General features: G+C 61.9%; 2 protein-coding genes across 2 annotated transcripts in view; one reads left to right on the forward strand and one right to left on the reverse strand.

Moving 5' to 3' along the window:
• Positions 1-15,966, forward strand: part of IL16 (interleukin 16) — a 55,621-nt gene extending 39,655 nt beyond the window's left edge. Inside the window, exons 11-19 of the mRNA XM_053658965.1 lie at positions 1,419-1,506; positions 1,952-2,367; positions 9,572-9,722; positions 10,318-11,377; positions 12,092-12,251; positions 13,836-13,937; positions 14,853-15,111; positions 15,332-15,454; positions 15,555-15,966. Coding sequence (XP_053514940.1) covers positions 1,419-1,506; positions 1,952-2,367; positions 9,572-9,722; positions 10,318-11,377; positions 12,092-12,251; positions 13,836-13,937; positions 14,853-15,111; positions 15,332-15,454; positions 15,555-15,748 — 2,553 coding nt within the window. The 3' untranslated portion in view covers positions 15,749-15,966. The remainder of the gene's footprint in view (positions 1-1,418; positions 1,507-1,951; positions 2,368-9,571; positions 9,723-10,317; positions 11,378-12,091; positions 12,252-13,835; positions 13,938-14,852; positions 15,112-15,331; positions 15,455-15,554) is intronic.
• STARD5 (StAR related lipid transfer domain containing 5) lies at positions 1,501-23,871 on the reverse strand. Its single transcript, XM_037164204.2, has 14 exons — positions 23,694-23,871; positions 23,064-23,113; positions 22,615-22,747; positions 20,252-20,369; positions 19,616-19,709; positions 16,470-16,601; positions 14,433-16,298; positions 12,069-13,916; positions 6,612-11,924; positions 5,728-5,934; positions 5,172-5,226; positions 2,608-3,333; positions 2,338-2,497; positions 1,501-2,127 (listed from the first exon to the last, which is right to left on the reverse strand). Exons 1-7 carry the CDS (start codon positions 23,790-23,792, stop codon positions 16,247-16,249), a joined length of 678 nt encoding a protein of 225 aa, XP_037020099.2. The 5' UTR covers positions 23,793-23,871; the 3' UTR covers positions 1,501-2,127; positions 2,338-2,497; positions 2,608-3,333; positions 5,172-5,226; positions 5,728-5,934; positions 6,612-11,924; positions 12,069-13,916; positions 14,433-16,246.
• Positions 23,872-25,068: the final 1,197 nt, after the last annotated feature.

Raw genomic sequence — 25,068 nt, forward strand, 5'->3', positions numbered from 1 at the left:
CGCGGCTCGTGCAGCTGCGTGACAGGCCCCAGGGGAGGGACACGGAGGCGCGCAGTGGGTGCCCTAGCGGGACTGACACAATGGCAGCTGCTGCACAGAGTGGTGGTGACTGAGGGGCATTGGGAGACCAAAGCCTGGACCACCAGAGGTTAGATTTCCAGAATCCAGGGGCGCCCTTCCCTGCAGTGGGAGGCAGAGCGGGCTGGACGTTAGGGAGTCTGACTGGTCGGCGGGTTCCTGGCTCGTGCGCAGTGGGGCCGGAGTCTCGGGCTCCAGGTGTTTCGCATGGACTGGGGCGAGGCTGGTTAAGGAAGTCACACAGGTTTCAGGTGTGTGGCTGTGCGGCCCGTGGGCTGTGGATCGCCCTGTGTGTCCACCACCCAGTCAGGTCTCCCCCTCCCACCGCCTTTCCCTCTGGTCGTCCCCACGCGGTCGTCCGTGTCTGTGTCTGGATGGATGGGGTTCTTTGCTAATCCACGTGCAAACAAATCCTTTTGTTTCTTTCTTTAACCAGACTTCAGTATTTCTTCACTTTCAGAGAGAGGGGGAGGGGAGGGAGGAAAAGAGGGTGAGAAGCATCCATGTGGTTGCCTCTCTAGTGCCCCCCACTGAGGAGCTGGCCGCCAGCCCCGGCCTGTGCCCTGCAGGGGAGTCGGACCTGCGACCCTTTGGTTCCCAGGCCGAACTCAGTCCACGGAGCCGCAGCCTCCCAGAGGCTGTGTGGGGGCGTTTTCACCCGCCTCCTGGTTGTTTGCCTGGTTGTTTGGAGAACCCCATTCCTGGCTGTCTTCTGCCTGCTTTTTGTTTGGGTTGTTTGTTTGGTTTTGTTGTCACCTCTCTCTAGCCCTTTGTTGGCTGAGACAGACAAGGAAAGGATTTTCTTGTATTTGTTATGTATTTGTTTGTGTACTATTGTAATTGTTGTTCCAGGTAGTTGTCTGCCTTTTACTCCCTCCCCACCTCCCCCCTGGTGGCAACCCCTCCCTTGCATTGTCGTTGTCTGTGTGTCCTTCGTCCTTGTTCCTGCAAACCCTTCCCTTCTTCCCCTGAAAGTCCCTCCCCTCTGCTCATTGGCAGCCTGTTCTCTGTCAGTTCAAGTGGCGCCACCAGCATTGCAGACACCGAGGGGCTCCCAGGGCGGCACCCACCCCCGAGGGCCTGTGAGGTGGTGCCCCTGCCCCTGCCCGCTTGGGCAGCAGGCCGCAGAGTGGGGCCCGTGCGGACACTTTGGACTTCACCTACAACCTGCTCAGGGACCAGCCCACCGCTGATGCCCCCAGTGTGTGCGTCTGCATGTGGTCGGTCAGCTGTTGGCACTGCAGGTCCAGGGACGGAAATGGCCCCCTAGGCCTGCCTGTGGGGTGGGCCCAGGACCACTCTTCCCTGGTGGTCGTTCTCAGATGATGGACGTTTTTTAGGTGTCTGAACAGCAGCTCAAAGATGCGGTGGCCCAGGCCGCAGAGACCCTCCGGTTTGGGAAGGAGAGACACCAGTGCAGTCTGGAAGGTAAGGGGTGCGCGGCTTTTATTTCACACACACACAGACATCCGTGTCTTCTCAGAAAGCTGTGACTTTGGAAACTCAGTCACCTCGTACCCCAGGAACCTGACAGAATGACCATCATGGGCACTGTGCGGTCACCCAGATGCACACAGCTCGGTCCAGCCCCCGGGGCTGCAATGAGTGTCCCACTGGTCATGGCTGCTCGGCAGCCTCATGGTACAGGCGGCCCTCTTCGCCACTGGGACACCGGGCTGCCGCGGTGGTCACGCTGGCATGTGCAGCTGCGTCTCTCACATAGAAATGGGGGGGCGACACTCCCACACTGAAGTCCCACAGTCCACTGCGCACGGAACCCCACGCTGCCGGGCTGTGGACGGCGCTGTGAGGAGAGGCTGCCAGCAGCTGGGCCCAGCGCTCAGCGGCCCCGCACCCGTTGCTTCCCCCACAGGCGCCAAAAGGCTGGAGAGCAGCTGGCACGGGCGGCCGGCCGGGGACAAGGACAGCTCGGCACCCCTGCAGCGCAGGGCCCAGAGGGTCCTGGCCCGCTCCAGCAGTGACAGCAGCCACGTGTCCGGATCCCCCGCGGGCAGTCCCAGCCGAGCTGGACAGCAGCAGCCCCGGGACCTGGAAGACAGCGCAGTCGGCCCCGCTGGGTCCCTGGGGCCGGAAGCCAGGCGCCCCCGACAGAGCCCGCCCCTCCCACAGACACAGGGAGACCACGCTGCCCTGGGACTGAAGAAATCATTTGAGATTTTCGTCAGAAAGCCATCGTCCTCCAAGCCCAAGCCCCCACCCAGGAAATACTTCAAAAGTGACAGTGACCCGCAGAAGCACCTGCAGGACAGCGCGGAAGCCCCGCTCCCGGTGAGTGCCCTTCGGCCGGTCTGTAGCACAGGCGCATGCGGGTGGAGTGAGGGGGCGGGCCATCTCCAGGATGACAAGAAGGTCCCGAGTGCCTCCAGGCTTGTGCCTGCTGGGACAGGTGCCCCCGTCACTGAATATGGCAGAGGGTGGGCACGGGTTTGAGTGACTGACCGGTGACGGCGAGAATCGGCCCACCCCCCGTCAGGTGAGGGGAGGGAGGACCACTCGGGCCCAGCTTACGGGCTCCTCGGGGGGAGGCGGACCGCGCCGGGGGCTCCCTGGTGGGGGCGCGCAGAGCCCCGCCGTGCCGGGGACCGGGACACCTCGAGGACACGCCGCCCCACCGCTGCTGAGCTGCCAAATAAAGACTGGATCCTGTCTGAGTGACTGCTCTCGGGGTCCGCCTGTCCTTCCGGGCCCCACGCTGCCCCTGCTCCGTCCGGCCTCTTCTCTTCCGCCCTCGTCCAGTTCTGGTCTCTCCAGTGCACCCTCCTCCGTGGGGCCCGTCTCTCACCTGCTTCCTCTCCTTCCGCCTCCCGTGTGTCTGTCCCGTCTGCCTCTGACCCTTCTCCTGTCTTGTCCCAGCCTGTCTTCCTCTGCCGCCTCTGCGGGACCTTTCCTACTCCCTTTGCCGTCTGTCCTCCTCTCTCCAGCCTTCCACAGCTCTCACCCGTCTGTCGTGTCTGTCTCCCCCCCCCCCACACTCATCTGCCTCCTCCGTCCGTCTCCTCGCTCCGTCCTCCTGCCCACCCTCACCTGATGTTCACCCCCCTCTCCTAGGTGGTCTGTTTCACCCTCTGTGTCTCTAGTCTGTCTTTGTCCTTTCGTCCCTGTCTCCTCCCAGCCTGTGTCCTACTTCCAACGTTCTCTCCTCTGCGCTGTACTGTGCGTCTTACCTTTGGGTCTCTCTCTCCTCCTGTGTCCAGTCTCTCCTGTGCCTTGTTGTCACTCTCCTTTTTTTTCTACCTTAGGGGAGAGACAGGCAAGAGAGGAGAGAGACAGTGAATGGAACGAGGGGACAGACACGGGGGGGGGGGGGGGGGAACAGGATGGAGACTGAGAGGAAGGAACAGAGACTGGAGAAATGGGGACACACAGGAGCAGGGAGGGGGAGGGGTCACAGGTACAGAAAGGAGACTGGAGGAGACACACACAAGGGGAGACGGTGCTACAGGGGAGAGGAGATGAAGCCAGGAGAGGACGCGGTAAAAGACTGGGCAGAGGAAATGGGGGAGCGGAGAGAGATTGAGGACGTGGAGGCATCAGCAGGAGAGAGGCAGTGGACTCCGGAGGGACACTAACACTGGGACAGGGAAGGGACTGGAGGGACATGAGACAGACGGGGGGGGGCAGCGTAGAGGGAAGAGACTAAAAAGGAGACAACATCATTGGGACACAGGAGTGGAGGGAGACTGAGAAGAGATGAAGATGCACAAGATCCTGCAGAGACGGGGTGGGGAGGGGAAGAGAAGACAGAGAGGAGAGATGATGGGGACGGGACAGAGATGGAGTACGCAGCTGGGGGAGGAGAGAGACCAGGACAAAGGGCTGGAGATGCCAGAAAGAGCCGGGAGGAGAGATACAGGGGGGAGGAACGGAGGGGAGACAGGACTGGGAGTCCCAGGAGAGGAGAGGCAGGAGAAAGAGGTGAGGGTGGACGGCAGAGGATGCGCAGGAGGAGAGAGGGAGGGAGAAGAAAAGCCGAGAGAGACTGAGGAGGGAGAGGACAGAATAGAGGAGGTGATCGTGTCGGGACGGGAGAGAAGAGACACGGGGAAGAGAAGTGAGAGGAAAGGGGAGGCACGGACAGGTGAGGGCTGCGGACAGCAGATACGGGAGAGGAACATGGACACAGGAGAGAGAGACATGGAGGACAGACAGAAATGAGGGAGTGACAGAGCAGAGGACGTGACAAAGGCGAGGAGACGATGTTAGGAGCTGGGACGGGAGTAGAGAGGGTGGAGCGACAGGAGATACAGGACCCGGTGTAAGGGGGGGGTGAGATGGAGACAGTGGAGGAGACAGAGGATGGGGAGAGGCAGGAGCTTCGACAGTGGGGAGTGACGGGAGAGAGAGCAAGGAGACAGACGGGGGACTAGAGGTGACGCAGGGAGGAAGGAGAGAAGGATGTAGCAGAAGAACGGAGAGGTGGCAGTGGGCAGAGTCGGTGGTAGGAGAGGAGGAGACACGGGAGGCAGAGGGGAGGTGAAGGATGGAGGTGACGGGGGCTAGGACAGAGGTGGAGGGAGGAGAGAAGGGGAGAGAGCCAAGGAGACTGACAAGAACACGAATAGGAGAGAGTGACGGGGACAGGCAGGAGGAGCGGGGCAGAGTGGGAGACAGCCGCAGAGTCCCCGGGGACTCAGAGGAGAGCGAGCGGCTGAGGAGAGACCGGCAGAGACAGGAAGGAGAGAGGAGTTTGGGGGGGGGTGTATAGGAGGGGGGAGAGGGGGTACGAGGAGGTAGAGAAAAGGAACAAGAGACAGAACTGGGGAAAGCTGGGGGGGAGGTGGTCGAGCCCAGAGGAGGATGCGGAGAGAAGGACAGCAGGGGGACGGGGTGGGGAGAGAGAGCAGGAAAGAGATGGACATCAGAGAGTGACGGGAGGAAAGGGGTCGGGTGCATCGGCACGGGGGGGGGGGGGAAGCACCAGGAAAGAGAAGGGACAGATATTGGGGGGACAGTGCAGAGGAAGGAGAGGAGGTGGGGGAGCCGGGACACAGGTGGAGAGAGCTGCTGCCGCTCTGCCCAGGGCGCCACCAGGGCCCGGCAGAAGGAGACCACACACACCACACACTCCTTACCTGCTGCCACACGCTGCCGTTCCCTTGTCGCACTTTGCTGTGTACTGTATGTGTCCTATCAGTAAATTAAGCCATTATTGTACCACTGACTTCTATTGTTTTTGGTGTTGCCCTAAAAATAACTACCCTTGAAAGTGTGAAAGTGGATGGGGTGCAGGTGTGTGAGGTGCTGGGCGTGGCACACAGACGGCGCCCAGGGGTCTGTGCACCGTGTACGCTTCAGGAGCCACGGCCGCCCCAGTGGACCCAAGGCAGATGCCCGTGGGCACCAGCCCCCACGCTCGCCGCCTCACCTCTGGTCACCGCGTTCCGACCCCCTGGTCGAGCCTGCACTCCACAGCGGGAGCGGGCACCCCTCTCCACGCACCTTTCTTCCTGGTGCCTGTCCAATGTCCGACCCGCACTTCTCCCTCCTCTCACCGCCCAGGAGCACCGCGGCCCCCCTCAGTGCCGCCCCGGGTTGCTACAGCCTCTGGTCTGCCTCCCCCTTGGTCTCTGGAGGAACCACAGACCAACCAGGCTACAGAAATGACTTAAGTGATCCGCTGCCGCTTACATGATTGTCAAACACCTTCTGAACCATCTCTCAATCCAGTGACCATCAGCTTCATCAGCTTCTAGACACGAAGTCAACCAAACGAGAATGTTCACCTCTCCCTCCTGCCTTCTCTGAAATCCACGGTGACATCACTGTCCCATGACTGTGAGCGATGCGACTTCTCCCACGAACACCACTAGCGCGTTTCATCTGGGTGAAGGCTCCCTAATTGAGAGATTGCACATCACCACGTCAACTCCATCACCAATTTCCCTTTTCCATCACTTACCACCCCGACACTAGTTCTCTCTCGTACCCCCTTTACATCACCCCTGATGCCAAACATGGACTAAACCAGCAGCGAGCTTCTGGTTTGTGCGCCGGTGGGACGAGTCCCACTGCTCTCACTGCTTCAGACTTTGTCCCAGTGAGGCCCTGACCCCAACCCTGCCCACCTCTGGAGGGCCATGCCCTTCCCGCCCAAGCACACCAGTTCTCCAGCCTCTGGCCTCCACTCACGACCCCCGAACATGCTCGGAGAAGCCCGGTGCTGGCCCTGAAGGTCCTGCAGCTGCGAGGCTAAGCCTCCGTGGCAAAGGCACGCTAAGGAAGATGACTGTGCAAACTGCACAGGGTACCCCCCTCCTGACATGGCCCTCCTGAGACAAAATTAACACCGCTCCGGTCTGTCTGCACCAGGCGGCCTTAAATCACTTGGCACAGGGCCTGCTGCCTCCCACAGGCACCGGTGCTTCGGCCGACACCACGAAGTGATGGCAGCCACTGCCCTGTTAGCCGCACTCTGCCTCGAGTCCTCAACACCCACTGCCCACCCTGCAGATCGCGAGCACATCCACAGCCTGTGCTCCCACTGAGAGCACAGGCCCACTGGTGACTCTTACCGCAGTAGCTTTGCCCACGACAGGTGGCTCAGACGGAGAGTTGTGCTCACACAACGGTGTGTTCCCACTGCTGCCCGCACGGACGTCAGGCCGCCCCTTCGAGTAAACATTGTTAAATGGAAACTTCAGATTCCCCATCTAATAATACACAGACTAAAATTCTTACTTACTAAAGAAAAGGTGGACACACACACTGCCAACTCATGACTGTGCGTGACAACATGACTTTTTCCAAGTCCGAGGCACTGCCCCTTCCACTGTGGGACCGGGCGTGTGACTTTCTCAGACCTGGAAGGACAGGGGCCACTCATCAGCCTGAAGAACCTGAAACTTCTACAAAGGAAAGCAGGGAGTCCGCGTGCCCCTCAGTAATTTCTCTCCTCGCACTAATCCCAGTGAGGCAGTCGCCCCTAAGGTCTACGCAGGGCACAGGTGACGCAGAAAACCGCAGGCTATACCCGCCTCTGTCAGCAGCCGACGACCACAGTCACTGAGCGGGGACGAGAAGCAGTGACCCAGAGCCGACCTGGATGCACTGGTCAAACCCTGGCAGCAACACCAGGGCTCCAGCCCGGCGATTCTCACCTGCTGTGCCGCAGGAACGCAGGGAACGTGCCGTGCGTGGCTGTTCAGTCCGGGGCCCTGACCGCGGTTCCTCGCACCACACGGCCCACAGGACAGAGGACAACAGCTGTCGGGTGGGAATGGATCGAAACTATCTGTTCTTTCTCAGGTGGGTGAAAAATAAATTCTCTGGCATACCAAAAAAATACAAGTACTTACTTTCAGCACCACGACACAAAAACGTTTGGAAGTCCCTGTCGGGCTAGAATACGTCTCAGTATCACTCAGCGGTCGATCAGGGAACCCTCGACATGAAACACGTTCTCAGACCCGAGCACCAGCCGACTTCCTACGCCTGCTTCCATTTCTCACCGTGGTGACACTCGCTCGTCCCCCCACGGTTCTTTCTCAATCACCCACTGGGGGAGGAGGAGCAGGAGCTGCAGCCGTTGTGCCGCTCGAGCCCTGACGGGCCAGACGCAGCCGCTGCAGCTCCCCGAGGCCCTGGGACGCCCGCCCGCGTCTGAGACGCCGGAAGGTCTTCAACGGGCCTTTCCACTCGGCCCCGACAACACCCACCTCCGGGGGCCAGGTTCCCCCCTGGGCTACAACCACAAAATCTGCCCAGGACTTCACCCACCTGCGACCACCTTTAGCTCAAGAAGGCCCCACGCTGTCTCAGGCGGACCCCACTCAAGCAGGCAGCCAGAGCAGACGCCGCGCTCCTTGTCAGGTGTCGGCCGTCCACACAAACGATATGACCACACCAAGCAGCCTGAGTCCTCACCCAGAACATTCACAAAAGCTGCGGCCCTTTTCCATCTCCAGCCACTGAGGCCTAACAGTGGCAGCCACTGGCACAGACCAGCCCCAAGGGCCATCCCCGCACACCCGTCCTCGTGCAGGTCTCAGAGCCTCGCCGCCCTGGTCTGGCTCTGCTGTCCCCGGCCCGACCTCTGAGCCGGGACACCGGGAAGGTGGGGCCTCTGCCGGCCAGCTCCCCGGTCCACACGCCTCTCCTCCCAGGAACCCACACCTGTCGTCGCGGGACTCGCTGATCCAGTGATAAAACCACAACACACCGTGTACCAGCCCGAGTCCTACCAAGTCCGCTCCCGCTGCCACGGCCCCGCCGGCTGTCTAACACACACAGGGAGGCTGAGGACAGTCCCATCTGCCTGCACAGAGTCCCATCCCCGGAACTGCAGTCACAGCACCGGCCCCAAATGAACAGAACCCGGCGTCCAACGTGTGAAGGGTTTTTAGGAATAAAATTAAAAGCTTTATCTGAAACAAAAATAATGATGAAAACAACTACGGAGACCCTGAGTGCACAGCGGCGAAGCCCCAGCCGGGGGTGAGGCGCCCCCATCTGTGCAGCCCTGAGTCCCCGTGATGACGGACTACGGTGGGATCACCCTCCTGAGTGTCGATGGGTTGAGCCCCCGGGATGCGGTGGAGCTTCATCTCCCCCCAGCAGAGCCCGCTCTGCGGCCGGTGAACCCCAAACACTACACAGTACACACAGATATCACCTGCGACAACATTAGGTGAAGGTGTGGCCTACGGGGTGGGCCACGCAGGCACTTCAGGAACCTCGTTTTTTACACAGAAGTTTGGGGGCAACCGGAGCCCAAGGAGGGCCGGGCGGTGAGGAACACAGAGCCGCCCCAAAGCCGAGCCCCACACACTGCCCACCGCCCTCCTCCAACACCTCAGGTCGGTGCTTTTTATTTTTATCCACCCTGAGGACGCGCCCCTTCGTTCTGAGGAGAAGGAAGGGGGAGAGGAAGAGAATCATGACGTGAGAGTCAGGTGCCTGCCTTTCACACGCGCCCTGACCAGGCACCAAACCCGCAACCGAGGCTGCGAACTCGCCGTTTGCCGGACGGCAGCCAACCGGGCCGCCCGGACCAGGGCCACCGATGTACAGTTTACCCGCCACACACGTGGGTGTGCCCTGCACCCCTTCGCTCCCTTGGCCTGTGCCCGCCTGTGTGCTCCGTCCAGGTCGCCTGGCTGCGGGCTCCCTGAGGGTGTGTCAGCTGTCACTTCTGTTGTGATGTGTGTCTGTAAGACCGATTGGGTATACGTTCACACACGGCAATCCTGCATTCAAATAACATTTCTTTTCTAACTTAACAAATAATACCTCTTGTTTCTGTTGGAAAAAAACACCACCACCACCACCACTACCACCACCACCCAGTGTAACCGGAGACGTCACTGACGGTCACTACAGACGTGAGGGGCGTGGGCAGCACCGGGGCCCAGAGCGCAGGGCACCTGCTCACGGAGCCCACGTCGCCCTCAGTCCCGATCCGAGCACTTGCCTTCTCCTTGCACAGTGGGAGGCCGCCGTTTTGACACAGTCTCACTTCCTGTTTACACCACAGGAAGCCAGTGAGCTGCTGCCACCGCTGCCACCGCAGGAAGTCACAGCAGCGGGCGGCCCCCATGCCACTGCCTGCGGCCCGGGACCTGCTGCCGACCTGCAGGCTGCGTCCCCCACAGAGGCCGAGCCAGGGAGGAGAGGCGGCAGCCCAGGTAGGACCTTGGCTCTTCCGCACGAAGTCCAGTGACAGGTGAGAAGGGGTTCCTACCCCAGGGCCGAGGACCGGCCGGGCTGAGGCAGCAGGACCGTGGGTGCCGTGCACGGTGGGAGCGTCCCATCCGCAGGGGCGCTGCTAGGGGCTGCGGGGCGGAAGGCAGACCACACAGTTAACACGGGCTCAGCGCCCTTGGGGGGCAACGCAGACACACGTCCCTCACCTCGGGGCGGCCAGTGTGCCCACGTCTGTGCAGGCAGAGCAGAGGTCTGGGCGGGGGTGCACCAGGCACATGAGAGAGAAAGGGGCACCTGGTGCCTTGGAGGTGGGGAGGGGAAAACAAGCATGACCCTGACTGTGTCACCCCTGCTGATGGCCCTGTACCCCTATGAATCCCGGGCCCCTCATGTTGAAACGGGCTGCCCAGCAGACCACTTGCTCTCCACGCTGAGAAGCCAGGATGCTGTGACGTTAACCTGTACTCTGGTCCTGCCGTCCTGCCCCCCCCACCCCTGCCCCCACCCTGCTCTGGAACGGAGGCAGAAAACGCCATCAGATGCAATGCAAACCGTAGGCCTGGTCTCTGCCCCCAGGGCCTGGGCCGTCCCCAGGCGGGCACCCCGTGCTGCGGCGGCAGGCGCGGGTGGACTGCGGCCTGGACGGTGCGGCCGAGGACCCGTGGGCCCGGATCTCCGGCTGCATCAGGAGCCTGTTCAGCCCCATCATGAGTGACGGCCACACAGCGCTGCAGCCCGCCGCCTGCCTCGTGGAGGACAGGGAGCGGGGCCCCCCAGATGGGCTCTCCCCGAAGCTGGACACCAGCACCGGCGCTCCCAAGGCTTACAAGCCAGCAGACCACAGCATCGCGAAGAAGGGCCCTCCCGTGGCCCCCAAGCCCGCCTGGTTTCGCCAAAGCTTGAAAGAGCTGAGGCATCTCCATCCAGAGCCCAGGCAGCTGCCAGTGGCCCCCTCCGAGAAGCCCACACCGGCCCCCAGGGAGCGCCTGGGGCCACAGGCCCGGGCTTCCAGCTCCATCAGGCAGAGAATCAGCTCCTTCGAGACCTTCGGCTCCCCTCAGCTGCCCGACAGACGGGCCCCCAGACCGAGCCTGCAGCCCCCCAGCCCCTCTGCTGAGGCGGTGAGGCCTCCAGGGAGGCAGGAAGGAGGCCGGGGTCCTGGCCTCCTGGGGCGAGGGTCTCCCCCCACCGGGGAGCAGCTGCAGCCACAGCAAGAGCCACTGTCCTCTGGCTCCCCGGTGGCCTCAGAGGCCAGTGACCCGGGTGTGTTGGGGACCCCACCCCTGGGGCAGCTGTGCACCGAGTCGGCCCCCAGCTCAAACCCTCTCCTGAGCCTGCTGCCTACACAGACTGGGGGGTCACAAGGTGCCGCGGTCCGGACGCCGAGCCATCGGGCACACAGCTTCCCACTGACCAGGACGCAGTCTTGTGAGGTGCAGCTGCCCGACGACAGGACCTGCAGGCTCTACGCCATCAGCAGCCAGGTGTCCTCGGCCGTCATGAAGTCCCTGCTGTGCCTGCCCTCCTCGGTCTCCTGCAGCCAGACGCCCTGCAGCCCCGAGGAAGGGGTGTCCCCAGGGTCCCCATCCAGTCAGGACCCGGCTGCCAGCAGCACTGACACCGGGTTCTCACTCAAGTAAGTGTGCCCACACTTCCCCACAGACAGGTCGGGCCCCCTCTAGTCTGTCTGTGTGGGGGGAGAGGCAGTTCAGCCTTCCTGTTACGGGGACACCCTCAGGACACCCGGTTGAGGGTGAGAAGGGGCGGGACAGCCCCTCACACAAACCCCCCGGCCGCGCCCGCCTCGGCTCAGGAGGCCCACACTGTGCCACCCAAGGACCCCTGGGGAACTCTGCCGGCCCCTCCCCTCTGCACATGGGTTCGTCCCCCCTGGATGCGGACACTGGGCCCCAGCACGGCCTCCCTGGCCATCAGCAGGTTCCTTCTGGAGTCACCCCTTTCCCTGTCCTATTCAAATTGGGAGGTAGCGACAGCCGCCCCCAGGACCAGGGGGCCTGTTGTTCTGGGTGAGGGCCCGCCCAGCGTGGTGCTGTCCATCAAAGGAGTGGTCCTCTCACACCAGACAGAAAGTGAACCTACAGACCACCAGGCACCACAATGAGTTCGGCAGGACGAGGCGCGCTGGCCCAGTGCGCACCCTCCGCGGTGGGTGGGCGCCAGCTCTGCCCCAGAAGGAAGGCAGAGGGGACATGTGTCTGACTCGGGTCACACACACCAAGACCTTAGCCTGCACCACCACGGCGCCCCGCTGCCCTGAGGACCGGGAGGGACTACCAGACACGATCTGGGGTCAGGCCGACTCACACCTGTGCTGCTTCTCCCGCCACAGCCTCTCGGAGCTGAGAGAGTACACGGAGGGCCTCGGCGAGCCCGCGCAGGCCGACGACGGCGCCCCTACTTCCGGCCAGTCAGTCATCTCCCTGCTGAGCTCGGAGGAGTTAAAGCAGCTCATCGAGGAGGTGAAGGTTCTGGACGAAGCGACCTTGAAGGTGGGTCTCTTCTGTGCACCTTCACCGAGACGAAGGCCCTGGGAACAGCAGGCTGGTCACCTCGTCAGGCCACAGGGGAGGCCGCTGCCTCACCCCAGGTTCCAGGGGGCTGGAGCAGGTGCTGCCCGTGGTGGCGGAGGGGTGTCTCACAGGGCCACAGTGGGACGTTCCTGAGGGAAGGTGATTTGTAGCTTTGAAAAGCTGTCAGTCGGAGGCTGATGAGGGCTTTTTGGTTCTATCATTGAGATCAGGTGAGGCTGCTCCAGGGCGGTACTACTTCCTGTCCCACGTGCAGCCCGCCTGTGCGTCCACGGGGGGCGCTGCCGAGTCCGAGCTCTCACCTGGGACTTCCCCCGCAGAGCGGTGACGGACCCCAGGGCCCCAGTCATTTCGAAAGTCCCACTTCCCGTACCTTGAACACAGCTCAGAGGCGTGAGACAGGAAGTGGCCGCCGGGCACGGAGGAGCCCAGGCCGTGGGGGCCTCACTTCTCCACTGCCTGGGCCGGCGGCACTTTACCCGGAAACGGTCCAGGCTGGGACAGGAGCTGTGGTCCCAGCTCAGGGGCCCAGGTGCGCCAGTAACACAGGACGCCCGGGGGGTGACTCCCGCGCAGTCCCCGGGCCGTTCTCCAGAGGCAGAGGCAGTGTGAACTGCAAGGGCCTCTCCCGCGGCAGCTGCCCCTCGGGGGAAGCTGTGAGGTTCGGGCCAGTGCCGGGGTGGAGATGAGGCAGGCGGTGAGGTCCACTCGTCCCTCATCAGTCTGCGATCTGGGGACTTGCCGTCAGAGGGCCGCAGAGCCAGGGGTACGCAGGTGAGGCGATCTCCCAGCACGAAAACTTTCAAGAATAGGGCCACTGAGCACATGTCACGGGCTCCCCGCTTCTTTTTCTAATGGAAAACACCTGCTGGCAAGGGGCCTGGCGTCCCGTGTGCGGCTGTTCCTCTTGGGCCACGTGCTCTCTTCCCGTCCTCAGTTCCTGTCACTCCCGTCTCACCTCTGCCCCCTCTGGTTGACGTGACAACCTGACCCAGCGTGCTGATGACGCCGGGATGGAGAGCAGAGCGGACCTCTAGCTTCCGGCGGGGGCTGTGCCGGCGCAGTGCGCATGCCCGAGTGCTCGGGGGCGTGTCTGCAGACCCGGGCGTGCCCCTCCGCACCTGTGTGGTGGGGCGGGCGCTCAGCCAGGCTCCCAGTGGGGAGAGAAGGGACAGCCCGCGGCCCCAAACAGCTCCGACCCCTGGGTTTGCTGAGGCCAAGTTAGAGACCGAAATGGCAGAGCTGCGTGACCCAATGCACTGGGGTCCCGGGTGACACCCACTCCTGCTCTGACGCGTGTGCGTGGGGCAGGCAGAAGAAAAGGGCTGTCCAGGTGGCTTCACACACGTCGTTCTTCCTTCTGAACTCCCCACGAGTCCACAGTGCAGTCCCTCCCTCAGGGACGGTGACACGGGCTTGAGGAGGTGGCGGGCACGAGGGCACGGGCCATCCGGGTTTCAGACTGAATCGGGCGCACGTTCCCACTCCTTACACTGTTGGTGCTGCCTCGAGAAGATGTTCTCCACTGTCCATCTCCTTCCGCAGCAACTGGACAGCATCCATGTCACCGTCTTGCACAAGGAGGAGGGGGCCGGCCTTGGCTTCAGCTTGGCAGGAGGCTCCGATCTGGAGAACAAGGTGATAACGGTGAGTGGCCCAGGGACAGGGCCCAGGGAGGGACACCCACTTGCCTGGAAGGGGTCTTGTGTGGGTGACAAGAGGACCCCAAGCCACTGGGTGGGCACTCAGGGCAGGGTCTGCGTCTGTGCCTGTCGGCAGCACAGGGACCATCACTAGGTGGCCCCGCGTCCACTCCCATCACCGTCCTGCACCAACAAAAAAGGCCTCTCCGCACCGTGCAGCGGGGGCCCCGGGGCCTCGGACCGGCACCAAGCTGAGCCTGTTAGGAACCGGGCTGCCCAGCAGGAGGGCAGCCTGAATGTGCTGCACTTGAGTCACCCCGAAACCATCCCCTGCACCCCAGTCCACGAAAAAATTGTCTCCTGTGAGATGGGTCCCCAGTGCCATCAAGGTTGGGGGACGCTGTTGCCCAAGGAGACCTGAGCCGCAGGTGGGGCTGCAAAAGGGGCTCCGGGTGTCTCGGTCTCACTCTGGGGCTGCGGACTCAGAACCTCTCCTCACCTGTGAGCGCTGACCTTGAAGACAGACGACTGGCAACTGGGGACCCGGAAGGCAGGTCCTGGAGAGGCGGCCGGCGTCCTGGTTGTGCCCACGGGGAGGACGGGGAGGTGGACCTGGGCGGGGGCGAGCGCTGTACTGGTCTGTGGTACACCAGGCACCCTGAGGACTTGAACTGCAGGCTGACTCGGGTTGCAGTCCCAGAGGCTAAGACGTGGGGTTGGGGAGACTCTGGGAGCCACGGTGTCCATCACTGTCACCCTCACTGTGTGGGTGGAGGCTGACCGTGCTCAGGACACGGTCAGCCTTGCTTCCTTCAGCCCAGGAACTGGCGACTAGCGTGCTGCACTAACGGGCTCTGATCCCCAGTGAGGGTCTCGATGGACGAAGGCGCTGCCCGCCTGACCTCCTTCGCCTCCCCAGGTTCACAGAGTGTTCCCCAATGGGCTGGCCTCCCAGGAGGGGACTATCCAGAAGGGCAACGAGGTGCTTTCCATCAACGGCAAATCCCTCAAAGGGGCCACCCACAATGACGCACTGGCCATTCTCCGCCACGCCCGGGATCCCAGGCAAGCTGTGATCGTCACCAGGAAGCCGATGCTGGAGGCCGGCCCCGACCTGAACTCCTCCTTGGACTCTGCAGCCTCGGCCCCTGGGGCCAGTGACACCTCCGCAGAATCCAGTGAGTTCTCCCAGCCTGGCGGAAGCCCCGGGGGCCATGACGCCCCTGTCCCTGGGGGGCTGCTCAGCCACAGGCAGGCAGCCCTGCATGCTGCCCGAGACGCACATCTGTGCTGGGACACGCGCAAGCTCAGCGGCAGCGTCTGCCAGGTTCTCTGAGCCAGGGGCTCGTGGCCCGAGGAGCAGCGCTGCCCTAACAGAGCCCATCTCCTCCTCTGCAGCAGAGGCCACTGTTCACACGGTAACGCTGGAGAAGACCTCAGCAGGGCTGGGCTTCAGTCTGGAAGGAGGGAAGGGCTCCCTGCATGGGGACAAGCCTCTCACCATCAACCGCATTTTCACAGGTAAGCTGTGCTCCTTCCTTTCTCCCCAGTGGCAGGTAGGGGCGCCCTGCCTCACTCCCCTGCCACCCGCACACCCTGTGTCTCCTTGTCCCTCCTCCAGGGGCAGCCTCAGGGCAGACTGAGACAGTCCAGCCAGGAGACGAGGTCTTGCAATTGGCCGGCACCACGGTACAGGGACTCACGCGGTTCGAAGCCTGGAGCGTCATCAAAGCGCTGCCCGATGGGCCGGTCACGGTTCTCATCAGGAGGAGGAGCCCACAGCCCGGGAGCGCCCCGGCTACCGGAGAGCCCTAGGCAGAGTGCGGACAGCAGAGCCAGCAGCACGCAAATCTCAGGGTCACTGCTCACCCCCGTCCAGGGCTGCTGCCTAAGGCTGGACCTCCTGGGATCGGCCTGAGGGCTGTCCTTACAGTGAGGGCCAGTCGCAGTGGGGTGGCCGATGCAAACTATGTACAGACAGCTCAGTGCGAACACAGAGGTGCTTTAAATAAAGTGAATGTATTGAGATTGGATGTGAAACCCACGCCCTGTTTGCACACCTTCCCAGAGCTGTAACTGGCTGATGATCCCCCAAACAGTCACGCTGGTCTGTCAGGCGCCCGCAGCGTGGCCAGCGGGGCTCGGGGCGGCGTCAGCTGGAGCCGCACAAAGGCATGGGGATGGAAGCCCGGGCAGGCCACTCTCTCACACACAGCTGGAGGTGGACACGTGCTGGACCTCTCCCTGTGGCCTGGGCTTCCTTACCACACGAGTGTCCCAGAAAGGCCAGAGCTGGGGGGCCCGTGTGCCTGGTCACTGGAACAGAGCCACGTCCCGGGTGTCCTCGGTGGGGGCTGGCATACGCCTGCCGGGGGGGGGGGGGGAGGGGAGTTATTACTGGGGCTGGTTTGGAAAATTCCGGCCGTCACACAGAGCGAGCGCACCCAGGTGCGCAGTGGACACCCCAGGCAGCACGCTGAGTGGAGCGGTGGAGCGCACGCGCAGGAGAGCACGAGAGCACGAGCGCGGCACTGACCTCAGCGCTTTCTCAAGGTTGGTGTAGAACCCTGCCATGCTGCGCGGGAAGAAGGCGTCCACCACGCTCTGCGGGAGGAGGCCGCTCAGGTCCGTCTGGAAGAAGGTCACCAGCTTGGTCTTGCTGGGCTCCCTGTGTGGTGGCAGCGGGGTGGGGTTACGCTTCTGCAGAAGACCCTGGGCTGCGCGCGGGGCAGGCAGGGAGCGGCCGTCTGCGGAAGGACCCGGGCTGCGCGCGGGGCAGGTTGGGAGCGGCCGTCTGCGGAAGGACCTGGGCTGCGCGCAGGGAAGGCTGGGAGTGGCCGTCTGCGGAAGGACCTGGGCTGCGCGCAGGGAAGGCTGGGAGTGGCTAGCTTGAAGACACGGCGGGGGCCCAGGGGTGTCACTGCCCCGGGGGTGCCCTCTGGACCTGCGCGTACAGATCTGGAGGGGGCCAACGCAGACTTCCACGGTCACACCAGGCCAGCTGCAGCCCGCCGCCTCCCGCCCAGGAAGACTGAATTCCCTGCCCCGGATTCTGTCTGTGGGGGCCTGGGAGCAACAAGGGCAGTGGTTCTGTGAGGTCTGGGGAGTCCCGGGGGCTCCTGACCCCTTTGCACCGGGGTCTACAAGGTCACAACAACTCTCAGAGCAGCACTAAAGGGCGGTCGGCCTCTGTCCCTCTCGTTCTCTCCTGAGCGCGTGGGCTGTTTTCCAGAGGCCACACGATGGGCAGGGATAGACGTGACCTTCCCTGAACCTGATGTGAGACCGGCAGACATGGAACGATGGCACTGTTTTTGTGTTTGGAACAATAGTTTTTTCATAAAAATATCTGTTCGTATGTAATTTGTTACTTAATACATTTTTAAATTTTCCTTTTATTAATTGCAAACAGGGCAAATATTGATGGATATAACTCACATTAAAAAACCCTTTAAAGTCCTGAAAAATATTTAGAAGTATAGATTTTTCACACATCCAAAACAAACTATCTGAAAAAGAAATTGGGAAAACAATCACAATTACAACTGCATCAAAAAGAATAAAACACCTAAGAATAAACGTAACCAAGGAGGCAAAAGACTTGCACTTGGAAAAGTACAAGACACCAAAGAAGGTAACTGAACATACAGATAAAGCGAACCACACACTGCACTCACAGGTGGAAGAGTTGAAATTGCTGAAACATCCCTGCCCCCACAAAGCAATCTGCACCTTCCACACACTTGTTATCAAAGTGCCAATGGCGTATTTCACAGGAGGAGAACGAATATTCCAGAAATGTATGCAGAACCACAACAGACCCAGAATAGCCACAGCAATCTTGAGGAAAAAACAACCAAGCTGGACGTATCCCACTACCTGATGTGAAACTGCACTACAAGGCCGCAGTAGTCAAAACAGCATGGCATGAAAACAGACAGGACAGCCCAGAAATAAACCCACACTTTTAGGGCCGATTAACATTTGGCGCCGGAAGTGACCACATGCAATAGGGTAAAAACCATCCATTTGACGAGACTCGAGGACGGCTGACTTAGAGGCAAGGCAGACAGATACCGTGGGCTCATCTGAATGGATTCGGGTGAGGGACAGAAGCCCAGGGGAGGCAGGAGCACGGCACACAGAGCGACCCTGGCTTCCAAGTGATGGGCTCATGCTCAGGACAGTGAGGGCAGGAGTTGCCAGCCTGACTCAGATTTAGCGAGAGGCGTGCCTGGGAGGACACAGGACACGGCTTGGTCGGCACAAGGGGTCCTCCCTGTCACAGCCCTCCCGATGGCCAGAACAACACAGGGACGGGCCTTGTGGAGCCCACTTGGCTCTTTGCTGGGAGATGTCACCAGCATCAGGGCGTCACCAGGAACCCCAGGCAGCACTGCACCGGCACATCAGGCGTTTGCCGACGTCTTGGGTCCCTCCTGAGGCCCAGGGCTCAGCCGGCACACCGGGCAGTGCCGCATGCTGCTGCTGTCGGCTCTGCAGAGTGCGCCCCCCGGGGGCAGACACGTCCCTATGCCGCAAAGCCTCAGCACCGTGCAGACTCGGTCCCCGCTGTCCTGAGGGACCCTCCCTCATCTGCTGCTCCACCCCAGGCTCACTCACACCCTCGTCTCTCTCAGCTGCGTCCCCTTTGGTCTGGAGGAAGTGTGCTCAGTGACTGCGCTGTCTGTCCCCAGGGTGAGCAAGGGCCTCGGTGGGCGCTCCACACGGGCCAGGCCGAGGGTCCTGCCTGCACATCGTTCACAGAAGGGGCATGACGGGGCTCAGGGAGGTGGGGCAGGGCCCGACCTCCACGGGGAGCTGGCCGGCCGGGGTCGCAGCGCCCACCCACCTGTTCTAGGGATTGGCCAGGCAGCCATGTGGGGCACCCCGATCACCTCCCGGGCACCGAGTGAGGGCTGCAGCGGGCGCAGTGCCGCGCTGCTGCCTCTGCGCAGGCAGACTCCCCACCTGGGGAAGAGCCCAGACTCCGGCGCGCGCCCCCTCCCTGCCCATCCCTGCTCTCTGACCCCTCCTGCCCACACGCGTCACAGCTCTGAACCCAAACGCCACCCACATCTGCTCAACACTCTCCAGTCGCCTTGTCCTCACTGTGCTCGGGCCCTAACAGGGCCCCAGACCTTCGCTGGTGTGGCGTCTGCTGCCTCGGTGACCAGCTCCCTACCTCGCCCACAGCCCATGCTGATCCCACCGGCTCCACGCCGTTCCCTAAACACCCCACACCTTCCACCCGAGGGACTTCAGACCTGCCCCTCCCTCTGCCAGGAACAGGTCAAGTGTCCAGTGTCAACCCGGGTGGCACCCTGGATCAACTAGAGACCCTCAGGTTGTCACTCTCCAGAAACCTCCGGGTGAAAACCTGGCCACCAGCCCCGAGGACACCGAGACTGAACCTGTACGAACCCCTCCCGGTCCCTGAGCCACGGGATTCCTCTGCTGCTGGGCGGGACCAGGGCTGTGCCCCGCTGGCCTGGGGCTGGAGGGAGGACACCCACGGAAGTGCCTCCCGCACCCTCTCCCTTCGCCCACTCAGCTGTCCGTGGCAGTGCCGTCCAGCGTCAGGGCCTGCAGCACGGTGGGCAAGGTAACCCCTGTGCCCCTCAAACAGAATCCCACCCTGGAGCCCCTGTCCGCTCCCTCAGTCCAGGGCACGGCCCTTACCCTGGCACGGGCTCGCAGAAGCAGCCGCAGGGATGGTTCCGCCCTCTCACGTAGCCTGGCTTCGGCGGACACAACGGGTGCTCCAGGTTGGCAGCTAGGAGACAGGGCACATTTTCGAAAAGCTGGACCAGTGCCGCACCCACCCCCTGGAGCCCGAGGGGCCAGCAAGGGGGCACTGAGCCCCCGTACCCCCCCCCCACACACACAGCAAGTCCGGCAGAGCAAAGAACAGAATTATGATGACTGGGGGTAGGAGGTGGCACCCTCTCGGATTTCAGCCGGCACAGGTGTGAGGCATGAACGAGCCGCCGTCTGCCCCACGGGCGATGCATGGCTTTCAGAGGGCGGTGTGGGGACTCTGGCCCTCCCCGCGGAAAGCCACCCCCAGGCTTGGGGAATCACTGCGCCCCAAGGTTCTGTGCGGCCAAACTGTACCTCGCGAGTGTGGGCGCAACCGTGGGCCTCAGCAGGAAGAGAAGGGGTGGCTGACCACCCTGTGCCTTAAATATGGCCAGCCTGGGGACCGTCCCTTCTCCGAGCACCACGGCACACAGACGGAGGGCCGGGAGGCCGGCTCCGCTGAGGAAGCGCACAGGCGCGGGGCAGAGCGCGCCCCAGGCCCCGGCCGCCACTCACCGTTGGAGCTGATGGTCCCGTCCTCGTATGTCTTGACCAGCACCAGGTCCACAAAGTCTCGGGGCGAAATGATCTTCATGGCAGCTGAGGGGGTGGCGGTTCTGGTGACGCACAGAGTCTGCCAAAGCCAAGGTGGGGTCCCGCTGAGTCAACTTTGGTGATGCTATTTTAATAAAATTCTAATCATATCTCAAGCTGGATTTTTTCCAACACTTCAGAGCCTCATGGTTACAGGAAATACACATGAGTTTTTAAAATTTAGTTTCAATTTACATACATTTTTCTCATGGAGGATGATAGTTCTTAAAAACAAGTGTATTAGGATAATATTCAGTGGGTTACATGGAATAAAAACTTGAGTTCCAGGCAAAAAACAATACGACATTTCTGAGTGGGGAAAGCTGGTCCCTGCGTTGCTAAAGTGGACACTGGTAATGAAACTGCACGTGGAACTTCTGGGGAAACTTCAGGTGCCGCCTCCACACTCACCGTCACGCAGAAGTGCGGGGACAGTGTGCGAGTTCTCGGGAACCCACCGGAGCTACGTGAGCAACGAGTCTGAAGTCTGCTGCCCTTGAGGAGTAACAGGGCCAGGCCTGGGGGCACCGTGGCTGCCAGGGATGAGGGCCGGGCAGCCTGGCTCAGGGACCCTGCACAGCACCTGCCAAACCCACTGGCTAGTTGGCCAGGAGGTGAGGACAGCGGTGCCACAGTGTGACGGTGCACAGGCGAGCTGTCTGTGGGTGGTGGGTGGCGGGCTCTGGGAAGGGCGCCTGTGGGGCCTCCGGGACCCGGGCAGGAGAAGGCTGGGGTGACTGACGGGGAGGCAGCAGGCAGCTTTCTGCACCTGTTCTGCGCTCACAGCCTCTGGCACCCTGGGTGTGTCTGTCACCTCCTTGAAGCCGCTTCCCTCCCCCACGGAGCAGCAGCCCCGCGTGAAAGGACAAGGACGCAGAGAGGGACGGTGCCGGTCACTCTAATCGCGATTGCGGCACCTCGGCCTCCGCACTGCAGTCCCCTTGGCCTTCTCTCAAGTCCCATCAGTGTGAACACGCGGAAAACGTCTACCTTCAAGAGCATCCGGTACACAGTCACCACGTCATCACAGTCACACGGGGTCCCAAGGGCATGAACCCGCCTTTGGACTTCACGCATGTGCACCCAATCATCTGGAAACTGTCCCCACAATTTTTTGGTACTGCCACCCTGTTAACTCACCGGATGTTTCTATCTAAATGTGTTTGCTTTTTAACACTTAAAGTTATTTGGAAAGGAAGCTATTTCACTGTCGGAAGTGGGAAAAAAGTATCGCTTGGCAAAAATTAAAAGAAACTGCACAGCGGGGGTTAGTGAGTGACGAACAGGTGTCAGACAGTCGGCACGGGCCCCAGACCCCCCTCTGAGTTATCACAGACACTTGTAAAGAACCGGAGTGGGTGGCCTCCCCGAGCGACCCCCTTTCAGCCTGGACAGGCGAACCCAGGCTTCAGGAAGCCGCGTGGTGGCGAGTGGGGGGGACCAGTAGAAAGCTGGCCAGCACTGCAAACGCCAGGGCTCCCCGGCTGCGCCGCCGGGAGCCGCCGCCCGAGGTTTCCCAGCGCGACCTGTGCAAAAGCCCGGAGGGGGCCCAGGCCACAGACACCATTTTCAAATAGCACAGGCTGGTGAATACTCCCCTGCGGCCACTTTCGTGCTGGTTCTGCCTCTGACTTTTTTCCCTTCTCAACTCGTGTGAACAAAATGAGGTGGGCTCTGCGCCCTCCGGAGGACCTGGGAGGGGACCGGCAGGGCCTGCTCGGTCTGACACGGTGCCCAGGGCTGCGCGCGGCAGCTTCAACGCACACGGACAATGACGGGAACAACGAGCACCTCGTTTCCTCAAAGGAGACACATTTCAAAGGCCCTCTGCCCACCTGGCACTAGTGGCGGCTACTGAGCAGCGATACCGGACATTTCCAGAAAGTTCCGACCAGTGGCACTAGCCTCCCGATGCACCCACACGTTGCCAGTGGAGACGCTGCCGCCAGGCAGACCCACCGGCCCCTCCAGCCCCAACCCCCTCGGCTGTTACCACAGCCCCGTGGAAGGGAGCAATTCCCACCCGAGCCAAGGGGTCGCACCCAGGCCCTGCCCCCACACGTCCCCCCACAGCCTGCACCACCCCGCACACCTCTGCCCGCTGCCGCTGGTTTCTCTCAGCCCAGAGTCACACTGTCGTCCCCCTGCACCGGGGCTCCAGCTGGGGCTCAGAGCTGCAGGAACCAGGCATCCACAGGGCACTCCCCTTGCCAGAAGGTGTCACGAACCCCCTCCAGAGAGGACAGTCAAGTTACCCGAGGCTGACAGTGTCTGCAAAGACTCACATCCGTGATGCTCTGGACCACTTCAAAACTGGTCACGTTCTCATCCCACGTCGCTCGAAGGCTCCCAACGAGCGGCTTCACCAAGTCCCACACCCTCTCCGGTGCCCCGTTCACAACGCCTTCCCCTCGGTACCTGTAGCACGACAAAGGATACGAACCCTGGATGTCCCCCATCAAACCCGTTTACCCGGGACTGCCTGGGACCCCCAGCCGGCAGGTCGGCCACTGCCGTGTAGGACGGCCCCGCAGTAGGGGCCGAGCCGACCAGCTCCCCTGCCCTGGCCTGCAGAAGCAGAGGCAAGCTTTCGCGAGAACACAGTTTCCTGGAAATGATGTAGTTAAATCTGGAAAGGAACTGGAGAGCTGACTGCAGGGAGCTGGAACGACCGGAGCCTCTCAGGAAGGGGGCCCCGGAGCCTCCAGCCACTTGGAGCCGGGCAAGCACTTACAGGTTCCCGGGAAACTCCACAGAAGGCCTCCAGGAAACTGTAACTCCGTTCTGTCAAAGGCAAAGAATCGCAGAGTTTCACAGCAGGAAAAGCTCTGGGACCTGGCCCGGCCCAATCCTGTTCTGCGGGAGGGAAAGCACGGCTTCCGGGGATGCAGGTCTCCCAGGAGACGCCCTCACCCAGGCAGAGTGGAGCTGGTCCCCCAAGGGGCAGGAACAGGGTTTTAGCAGGCTGCCCCCCGCCCCCCGAGCTCTGGGTGCTTTTCAGACCACCTTAAAAGCCACCATTGTAGCTCTTTGAGCAACTGAGGCCCATGTGTTAAAAATCAGAAGTGCCAAGTTAGCAAACCGTCCCCACGACAGCCTCTCCGAGAGCGGAGGGAGGGAGGGACTCACACTCGGATGGAAGGTTCCAGTCAGGTGACCTCGGACAATTCCAGGGAAGGAGCAGAGGCTTTACCTGCAGTTCCGAGCACCAGGACCCAGGGTGAATTTTTAGGGGAGCCCCCTCCCTGCCCCCGCCGGCTGCTCAGTCTGGCGCCTGGGACTGGAGTGTGCCCGAAGCAACGCGGAGGAGAGGAGCCTGGGGGCGTCAGGCTTAAGGACCCTTCCCGCCCAGCTCCTCACTCACGCCTTCCCGACAAATCTTCCAGCCTGACTCATCTCGCCGGTACTGGAGCACCTTCTGGGCCACCGCCTCGCCTTTCTCTGCCGCCAGCGCGGGGTCCATTGCGCCCGGGGCTGGGCGACGCCACGGGTTACGGGGGCCAATGCACCCGGAGGCCCAAAGCCTAGACCTGGGCGGAGCGCGAAGCCACGCCCCCCAGCCCCACTCCTGACCTAGGATTGGTCCAGGTCTTCAGTAGAACCCCGCCCTGCTCTGAGATTGGCAGGGTCGGAGATGGGACGGTTCTGCAGGACATATCACCCCAGGGCGGGTCCCGCAAGGCCGGGCTCCGCCCCTCTGGCTCTGGGAGGGGCCCGGGGACCCGAGGGGGAAAGTGGGGGTGGGAGTGGGAGGTCACAGGGGCAGGAGACCCTGAGCGCACCTCGGGCAAAGCCAAGTATTCTTAGGAGCCAAGAAGGAAGAGGCCAGTAAGTGAGGTACCTTTTAAAAATTAAACACAGCACAGATCATTAAAAGCCAGATAATGATCTGAGAGAACAACAGGAGCATATTTTAACTAAAAGTAACTTTTCTTAATGTACAGTGTGTTCTTACAAATTGGGAAGCCATTGCCAACAACCCGAAGGCCCAAAAGAACGCGTGAGACGTGAACACACCCTTCGCAGGAAACCCCATTCGTGGCTCATGAAGGGTTCGGCGCCTTCCTCCTGGTCGGGGAACCACAACTACGGACAACACGGGGCACTTCGCACACCCTTCTGATGAGCAAACGGGGAGGGGCCTACTGAGGCCCCGCGAGAACAGCCCTTTCTGCACGTGTGACCGTGGGTGCGCATGTGACGGGGACCTGCGGACGGCAAAGCGACAGAGTCACAGCGTGTCCATTCACCCAGCGGCCCCCGCACAGAGACACCTGGGACGGGTCTACCCCCAAGTGTCGGTGGCGCTCACAGGGCTTCAGGTCACCCGCCCAGCGGATTTTAGGGGTGCGCCGACAGGAAGCGGTATCCACGACAGGAACCTCCGGTCAGCCACGCGCACCGCAGGGGAGCCGTGCTGCCGAGCAGACAGACAGGCGGTCGGGCGGAGGCGCTCAGGTCAGCGGCCCGGGGGCCAGGTCTCAGCGGTGACCCTGAGGGGCGGCTGGCTACTCAGACCTGAGCGTCCTCGTGTGGAAAATGAGAAAAACAATAGCGCTCACGCATACAGTCAGGGATCCGGTGTTAACCCACAAACGGCAGCGAAGACGGTGCCGGCACACAACACACAGAGCACCGTGTGTATACGTGACCCGAGTGAGAAAGGAAGAACTGGAGTCGGGCTCCTGTTTTCACCCAGGCACGTATATATTTGGAGTATCCACTTCCAGAGCGGTGCA

The sequence above is a fragment of the Artibeus jamaicensis genome, unplaced genomic scaffold (assembly GCF_021234435.1).
Source record: "Artibeus jamaicensis isolate MK-2021 breed Jamaican fruit bat unplaced genomic scaffold, CSHL_Jam_final scaffold_612, whole genome shotgun sequence".
In the NCBI taxonomy this organism is placed as follows: Eukaryota; Metazoa; Chordata; class Mammalia; order Chiroptera; family Phyllostomidae; genus Artibeus; species Artibeus jamaicensis.